Source organism: Limulus polyphemus, unplaced genomic scaffold, assembly GCF_000517525.1.
Source record: "Limulus polyphemus unplaced genomic scaffold, Limulus_polyphemus-2.1.2 Scaffold3822, whole genome shotgun sequence".
NCBI classification, from domain to species: Eukaryota; Metazoa; Arthropoda; class Merostomata; order Xiphosura; family Limulidae; genus Limulus; species Limulus polyphemus.
In genome coordinates, this window is record NW_013669432.1 from 1 (window position 1) to 9,826 (window position 9,826).

Below are 9,826 nucleotides of genomic sequence, written 5' to 3' on the forward strand. Positions count from 1 at the left end.
CTCCTTATTAAGGCCCATCCTTCACAGTTTATAATTTTTTTACGGAAACGTACACAGTTGAATAAAAAATGAACTAAAATATTTTGAAAACTTTATACAACACAGACCCTTAACAGTCTTATTTCGATAAGCACGGGCAGGATTTTTGGTTGGGGGAACGATAGAAAAATGAAGTACAATTGACAAGATTGGATGAAAGTTTCCAGACAATGAGAGTTAGTTGACAAGACAAAATTGGATAAAAGTTTCCAGACAGTGAGAGCTAGCTGATAGGACAAGATTGGATGAAAGTTTCCGGACAGTGAGAGCTAGCTGACAGGACAGGATGATGAGAGAGTTGACAGGGGCTGTATATGTAGTTCCAATACTCATTTAAGCATAATATTATCACTCTGTACTTTCCGAATGTGCTCCTTCTCCAGGTGGTTCAGTGTTAATCTGCAAAGTTCGGCGTTCAATTCCTGCGAAGGAAAAAATACGTATAGTTCACACGCAGCTTCGTGCTTAACAACAAGCAAACGATTCGAACTCTGAGGCAGAAATAATGTATTTGACATTGGTCATTCTTCCCATTACACTGTACAGATATTCGACATAAGGAAGGGAGATAAAAAAAAAGAGAAAAGTTTTGATTTGAAACATTTGTATAAAGTCACAACGCTATTTGTGCTCTCAGATAGTGCAATAATGCTATTGGTCAAGTTAATTATAAGATCTCCATTCAATCATTATAAAAGAACAAAGATTAGGCGGATGTGAGTTTTCATGTTACGATTTTTCGAATCGACTGGTTCTGTTAAAACCCAAATTTTATAGAACTACAGCGAAGAGGACGTGTCTTTCTTTATGAAAGTTTTCACACACATACACGTTAAGGTACAGCGAATTAAAATGAAAATGTCTTCAATAAAAAATAAACTCATTTTTAGAAATACTTTCTCCAGTTCGCGGAAATTATTTGAGCAGACTAGCGTTCACTAAAAAGAAATAGTTTTGGGTCTATCATTCGAGAGCTTCTATATTCAGTGGCTTCAACATATCCTATAGAAATTGGTTGAATGCGTGAAAAATTACAATGTCATTTCGAGACTTGTAACTACAAGAAAACACAATCATGGAAAGTCACAGTTTGAACGTGCGTATCACGAAATGTTCAGTCGCAAGTAAAATAAAAATACAATTGACTGCAAGCCATAAGAATACTTTCATGGAATATCTGTTTAGGTTTATGTTCGAGTGAATGTACTGCGTATACATACATACATATATATATATATATATATATATTGCAATACCGTTATTGGTCCTGGTTGTCAACTTATTGTCATAACGGATAATGTCTGCGCCTATAAACAAGTAGTGTAATCAATGGTTTATAAGCTCTATTTATTTAATTGTATATATATATTAGAGCCATTAATATACCGGTTTGATTTATTTCGGACCTTAGATAATTAATTAGTAGGCTATATTTTTATACAGAGTACGTTCGTTCTTGGCCCTTGCCAAAATGTAGAAATAACTAATGCAGGAATCAAAATAGCTGACTTAAGAGAAGAGGTTCTGACTAATATGTGACTTAACAGAAGAGGTCTGACTAATATGTGACTTAATAGAAGAGGTCTGACTAATATGTGACTGAAAGAAGAGGTTCTGACTAATGTGTGACTTAACAGAAGATGTCTGACTAATATGTGACTGAAGGAAGAGGTTCTGACTAATGTGTGACTTAACAGAAGAGGTCTGACTAATATGTGACTTAACAGAAGAGGTGCTGACTAATATGTGACTTAACAGAAGAGGTCTGACTAATGTGTGACTTAACAGAAGAGATATGACTAATATGTGACTTAACAGAAAAGGTCTGACTAATGTGTTACTTTAACGAATTATTGGAAAAGGTACAGACTAGGGCTATTAAAATTATAACTGAAGTGATAAGGTAGATGTGGTAGATACAGTTAATTTAAGGGTGTTTAAGGGAAAGCTTGGTAAATATTTGAATGATAATGGCTGGTTTTGAGTTTCCTTTTAAGGGTTTAGTTTAATTTAGTGGACAGGACAGCTTAGATGGTCCAAAAAAAGTCGATCTAGGAGTAGAAACAACGTATCCTTGTAAACAACAAGGACAAACAAACTGATACATAACATTAGATAGCTTATTTTTTCGGACTTATATCTTTAAATACAATATGTTTCTGTATTTTATATCCTAGTTTAAATACACACCTTAACGGTATACGTGGGAAACGTTTATGGTGGGCTAATTTATTTATTTGCTTTTAAAATTGTCTAGTGTGTGGTAGCTCATAACAAAAAAAAACAAAAACATTTATTTTATTATATTTAACCTTAATCTTTTTTATGGATGGGTTATATGTTGACTGACCTCGATTTTTTTATGGATGGGTCATATGTTGACTGACCTCGATTTTTTTTATGGATGGATCATATTTGTATTGACCTCCATGTTTTTTTATGGATGGATCATATTTGTATTGACCTCCATGTTTTTTATGGATGGATCATATTTGTATTGACCTCCATGTTTTTTTATGGATGGATCATATTTGTATTGACCTCCATGTTTTTTTATGGATGGATCATATTTGTATTGACCTCCATGTTTTTTATGGATGGGTCATATTTTTACTGACCTCGATCTTTTTTTTATGGATGGGTCATAGTTTTAATGACCTCAATCTTTTTTTTTATGGAGGGGCAAATTTTATTACATTTTGTATATTTAGTTCCCATATAAAAATCGAAAATAAATTATGAAACTCCCCTAACTAATCTCTGTCACCTTTGACATATGGTCAATATTCATTACTAATCCTGTTTTCACGAGCTGTTAAGAAAGTTATCTCGTAAGTAAAATCAATGCGAAACAACAACAGTTCTTGTCACTTGAAAACAAGTTGTAATATGTAGTTATATAATACTTTGTTATCTAAGTACAAATATGTTTATTTTTACGCCTGGTGTTTAGGGCGCTCGACTCGCAATCTGTTTGTTTTGAATTTCACGCAAAGTTACACGAGAGTTATCTGCGCTAGCCGTTCCTAATTTAGCAGTGTAAGACTAGAGGGAAGGCAGCTAGTCATCACCACCCACCGACAATTCTTGGGCTATTCATTTACCAACGAATAGTGAAATTGATCGTTACGTTATAACGCCCCCACGGCTGAAAGAACGAGCATGTTTGGTGGGACGGGGATTCGAACCTGCGACCCGTAGATTGCGAGTCGAGAGCCCTAACCACCTGGCCTTGCCAGACTTCCCCTTTAGAGTTGCTGTCAGGACCAGCCGAGTGGAAATTGTAATAAAGCGGACCATGAAATTTACCAAAGACAACCTTATTTTTCAACATTCATGGAATAGCAAAAAATTGAATATATACGATGATAATAGGCTTCTGAGTTACTTCTTTCTTGTTCTGACTTCACCCTTGAAAACAATGGACAAATCCACTGACATTTGTTCAGTTATCTATCGAATAAAACTTGGATATGAAAAACAAGGCCATTCACTATCAGCTGTTTGTTTGTTGACGTCCCAATTTTTAGCATTATAAGGCCCCAAGACTTACTGCTGAGCCATCGGATTTTGTTGTGTTTGTTGTTTAGCGCAAAGTTACACAATGGGCTATCTGTATTCTACTCACCGCGGGTATCGAAACCCAGATTTTAACATTAGAAGCCCCTAGGACTTACTGCTGAGTCGTCGGAGGGTGTTTTCGAAAGGATTTTGTTGTGTTTTTGTTTAGCGCAAAGTTACACAATGGGCTATCTGTATTCTGCTCACCGCGGGTATCGAAACCCAGATTTTAACATTAGAAGTCTCTAGGACTTACTGCTGAGTCGTCGGAGGGTGTTTTCGAAATGATTTTGTTTTCTTTGTTTGTTACAAAGTTACATAACAGAACGTCTGTGCTCTGCCAACCACGGGTATCGAAACCCGGATTCTAGCGTTGTAAGCCTTCAGACTTACAGATGTGCTTGCGGGGCCTTTTCAAAAGAAAGATAATTTCAAAACGTAGGTAAAATGAATCCGAGTCTAATTCAATGTTCTGAGTTTCTTATAAAATGTAATATTGTAATTGTTCTATTTATTACATGGGACACAGATAATTAAATACTCACTCACGTCCTTCATGTAACTAATTTTAGACCAATCAGTATTCACATTCTGGAGGAATAGGTGTGGTTTCTCACGGTCAAAATAATTCTCGCTCCATATTGTTTGTTTTTTTGTTTTTAATTATGCTCAAAGCTACACAAGGGCTATCTGTGCTCTGCCCACCACGGGTATCGAAACCCGGATTCTAGAGTTGTAAGTCCGCAGACATACCGCTGTGCCACTGGGGGGGCTTGCTCCATATCGCGTAAGTTTTGGGTCTCTTGAAATTTCTATACCGGAAAAGTTGTGAAAAAACAGACAAAAAAGTTAATTTCACATATAGTTGGAAGACGTTCAACATACAGGTTGTTTTTGTGCTTCGATGGAACTATTTTCTGATTTCCTGACGCTTTTATCGTACACCCTATAAAAAAAAACGATGGTTGTTTTTGTGCTTCGATGGAACTATTTTCTGATTTCCTGACGCTTTTATCGTACACCCTATAAAAAAAAAAACAACAAACAAAAAACGATGGTTTAATGAAACTAACTTCACGAATCTGTGTTAAATGTTCGTAGTTCGTTTTGGAAGGATAAAAAAAAAATATTCGTTTACCTTAACCGTTTTTCATATTGTATTCAATTACCGTTCATGATGGGAAGAAAAAAAATAATCAAATAGGAACATTTGGATAGTTTCCTTTCGTGATATTAAACCACGTTCACTCATCACGCAGGTTGTAAATGTTGTATTAAAAATTAATGAAACGCTTGGGAAATTCCTCGTAGTTTTTTCAATTTTACCTTTCGACTGTTAAAAACATAACTAGATGTATTATTAAACAGTGTGAACTTTACTCTAAGACCTTTTTTGAATAAACCTAATACTTTTAAAAGTTTTCGTCGCTTACCGCTGAAGACACTGTGTTATATAAAAAAACAACGACCATTGTAACTTACACGAAAGGGAGATTTTATTAGGACTGGATTCAAACTTCACTTGAAAATGTGGTTCTTAAATTTACCAATAAGTTTCCTAATTTACTGGTATTCTTCGTTCTGCTAATGTATTTATATCAAGTATCGCTATATTACGACTTCCTAAGGGTTTTACAATAAAAATAATTTTAATTCCATTTACGGTAGTAATATTAAATTATTGGCTTAAATATTAGTGGAATTGGAGTTGGATCCGATTTGAGTTTTTCCTTTGACCTTCACCTTGACAAGTGACTTCACAGCTACTTGACAGCCTACCAAGATGGCGGCCTCCTATGGGCGCAACCATCTTGGATAACCCCTTATAGTGGTGTAACCATGTTGGACAGGGATGGGTGGTATCCTTTGAGGACGGGAGGTCATGTGACTTGTGACGTCATAATTCCACGATGTATAGAATGCTGCCAGAGTTCGCCTCAAAAGTATGAATTAGCCAATGTCGACTGTTCCAACGTGCAAAAAACAAACAAACATGATGTTCATGAACAGGAAGAAAAATGGAGCTAGTAAGCGTGAGTGTCAATAAGGAATAATTTTATTGGTAGTATTTTATCGTGGATATAATAAATAATATGCAGCTTGAGATACCACAGTCTCGACACAGAGTGTTTGGTGTTTAGACAAAAATATGAAACATTTCAAGTCCACATCTGTTGAATATCAGTTATTTGTCTGATCTTATTCAATTGTTAGATAAGTTTTAATCACAAGTTGTGAGTTTATAGTAAATTTCCAGTCTTATTAGACTAGAAAATGAAATGTGTTATATTTGTTTTAAATGCTTGATATTTTACTAACCATATATCATAAAAACGTATTTCCTGTTAGCTATCTTCTCCAGTAATGTTGCACTTATTACCATATTGTAACCTATATAAACAAGGAGTAAAGCAGAGCAGAGTTTTATGTGATGTATTGTAACGTATATAAAAAAGGAGTGGACCAGAGCAGAGTTTTATGTGGTGTATTGTAACCTATATAAGGAAGGAGTGGACCAGAGCAGAGTTTTATGTGATGTATTGTAACCTATATAAGGAAGGAGTGGACCAGAGCAGAGTTTTATGTGATGTATTGTAACGTATATAAAAAAGGAGTGGACCAGAGCAGAGTTTTATGTGATGTATTGTAACCTATATAAGGAAAGAGTGGAGCAGAGCAGAGTTTTGTGTGATGTATTTGAGCCTATATAAAGAAGGAGTGGAGCAGAGCAGAGTTTTGTGTGATGTATTGTAACATATATAACGAATGAGTGGAGCAGAAGGAGGGGAACAGGGTAGAGTTTCGTGTGATGTATTGTAACATATATATAATGAATGAGTGGAGCAGAGTATAGTTTTGTGTGATGTATTTTAACCTATATAAAGAAGGAGTGGAGCAGGGGAGAGTTTCGTGTGATGTATTATAACATATATATAATGAATCAGTGGAGCAGAGTATAGTTTTGTGTGATGTATTTTAACCTATATAAAGAAGGGGTGGAGCAGAAGGAGTGGAACAGGGTAGAGTTTTATGTGGTGTATTGTAACATATATAAAGAAGGAGTGGAGCAGAGCAAAGTTTCGTGCCATGTATTTTCCACTATTTGATATTAATATTGTTTCAGCCGACAGATGATGAACAAATGCAGATTCGATATATTCACATCCAGTGAATAAAAATTAATTTTTTAGTCAAATAATACTGTATGAAAGAGTGGCAAAAACTAAAAAAAGGTTATGTACATCACGAAAGTAAATTCGTTTACTGATAAACTCCGATTTAGCTACTTTGAATCTCACGTTAGTGAAGTAAAAGATAAGCGAAGTTTTGCCAAGAAAAAAAAGAAGGAAGGATTTAATCAGAGCTGTTCGCGCTGTTTTTCTTGTGTAAAACATTTTGTCATTTAAAACACTGTTTGTATCAGTGTGTGTGTGTGTGTTGGAAACAGTGAGTATTCAGCCTGTCTCCAGTGCAATGGAAATACAGTGATTTGAAGATAGCACAAGCTAACTTTTAAATGTTCTTCATGTTAATTTCATGTAAAATGTTCTTTTAAATGTTCTCGTTTATTTCTTTGTTGTTAATCACAAGCTTCAAAAGGGGCCGTCTGTGCTATGATCACAGTGGGAATCGAACCTCTAATTTTAATGTTATAAGCACTCGAGCTTATTTCTGAGGGATTACATTGATGATATTTACGGTTCTTCCCAAACTTAATAGTTTTGTTTATATTTCACTAACCTGTTATCTATAGTTTCTTACAAGTTTTAAAGCATACAACGTTTAATGCATTGAGTCCCAGTATACTACTTTATTAGTTTAATATTCCTAGTTCAAACTTACGTTTATTCTGTATTTAGTAATGAATATTTGCATATTAAAAATTACAGAGTTTATATGCACGTATAAGCAAAAATTCACGAAGTTAAAGGAAAATTTTGAGAAACGTATTTCGTTTTAAAAATTTCCAGACTTTCCATTATGATCTGTTTGTTTGTTTGTTCTAAAGCATAAAACTCTTTGCTCTCCACACAGCGGGTATCGAAGCCCCATGTTTATAAACTCAATGATTCACCTTGAGCCACCAGGAGGTGTCCATTAGGACCGTAACTCAATTGTTTTATTTAAGTTTCCCTGACTAACTCGGGTTTTCCACTTGAAATTTGGGTTTTCGTTTTCTTGCATTCTAAAGGTCTTAACATCGACTGAAACTCGTGCAAAAACAATTCCTATTTTGAATAAAATACCCACGCTCGGCTGCGAGGCTCAAGGACCCCCCCCCAAGGTTCACAGAGGATCCAATGTACCGCCAAAGCATCTCTATTATCTCTGCCTACTTCTCCCCCCGCCAGAAAAAAACAAAACGTCAGTGGTACCTGAGCAAATGTACCAAGTTTAGTCCTGATTTTGATTGGGAGTATGAACATTGTTTCAAATTTAGCGCCCCTGGGTACTCGAGGGGGAGGGTGGGACAGGAACAAAAAATCTCACGCTAGACTCTGGCTCAGTGGTGCCTGGCATGGCCAGGTGGTTAGGACGTTCGACTCGCAGTCTGAGGGTCGCGGGTTCGAGTCCCCGTTCCACCAAACATGCTCGCTCTTTCAGCCGTGGAGGTGTTATAAAGTGACGGTCAATCCCACTATCCGTTGGTAAAAGAGTGGCCCATGTGGGTGGTGATGACTAGCTGCCTTCTTTCTACTCTATCACTGCTAAATTAGGGACGGCTAGCGCAAATAGCCCTCGCGTAGCTTTGCGCGAAATTCAACACAAATATTTATGCAGACTCCTTTCTTTTTTCTTTATAACGAACGTCTTCGATACCAACCCTACCTCTTTTAAAGAGTATCACTATTGAACAACATATAGTCTAACAACCCTACCTCTTTTAAAGAGTATCACTATTAAACAATTTATAGTCTACCAGCCCTACCTCTTTTAAAGAGTATCCCTATTGAACAACTTATAGTCTAACAACCCTACCTCTTTTAAAGAGTAAAAACTTCCTTTCATTATTGATTTGGAAAATATTGGTATAATCAGACAGACTTTTTGAAAAGCTTACTTTCGTTCGTGTCAGAGTGAAGCCACATTGAGCTATTTGCGGTATCCACTGCAGGGAATTGAACCCCCGATTTTAGCATTGGAAGGCCGTAAACTTCACGCTTTTACACGTGTATGTTCTATTTTTATTTATTTATAATGTTATCATTACTTTTCAAAACGTCTTTTTTGTTCAATGAATAGGAATTTTCTGAAAATACTTTTAATACAATAAAGTGGACAATTGACATGCAACGTGCATAGTTATCACAGGAAAAATCGTCATGTTTTTTTTTCTTCTAGTCTCCTATTATGTAGCAGTTATTTTCTATAGCGTTTACCTTTTTGTATTTTAATGTAGAAACCATTAGGAGATTAAGAACTTGATTTATGACCCGTGTATTGCTCTTCATAAGGAACAAACCCATGAATACGAAGGCAATAACGTAAGTTATTTGGCTCGTATATACAACCAATACGCTATACGTAGTAAAATCCGTATTTGGTATACGCTACAAGAACAATTTCTATCATAAACAAATAAAATGTAGCTTCTGTTTTTGTATTTCTTGTCATTAAAAGTCCTACTTTTCCCTCTGCATTTTTATTTCTATTTTTGGTGAACAAGCCCTTGGTTTTATCGACAAAAGTTGCTATTGTTGTTGTTTTAGCGCAAAGCTACACTATTGGCTATCTACGCTCCGTTCATCGCAGGGAATCGAACCCAGAGTTTTAGCATTGTAAATCCGTAGACTTACAATCGACCCACCAGAGGACTCTATTTCTGATCAGTTGCATTAGTTATTTACCACGTACTCGGTGTAACTGGTATGAAGGTTATGACTTTTATCGTGAATATTTTAAAGACATTACTCGTCGCTATGGTCAATTTCAACACCTTCTGCTGCCAAGCCAGATCGCTATGAACACATTTGCTCGTGACGATAAATACCTTCGACACGACTACAATAAATTAAATCCCGAAAGCTATATACGATTTTAATATAACTATTAGGTTATAAATGGGCTATACGTGTTGTACCCACCATGGGTATCGAAACCCGATTTTATGCGTTATGAGCCTTCAAACTTACTGCTGAGCCACTGGGGGGGGGCAGTGGCACAGCGGTATGTCTGCGGACTTATAACGCTAGAAACCAGGTTTCGATACCCGTGGTGGGCAGAG

General features: G+C 36.0%; 1 protein-coding gene across 1 annotated transcript in view; it reads right to left on the bottom strand.

The window, feature by feature from the left end:
* Positions 1 to 123: 123 nt before the first annotated feature.
* Positions 124 to 9,826, bottom strand: part of LOC111088463 — a 15,385-nt gene continuing 5,682 nt past the window's right edge. The window contains exon 2 of the mRNA XM_022398673.1: positions 124 to 461. Within this exon, the coding sequence (XP_022254381.1) occupies positions 388 to 461 (74 nt within the window). The 3' untranslated portion in view covers positions 124 to 387. The remainder of the gene's footprint in view (positions 462 to 9,826) is intronic.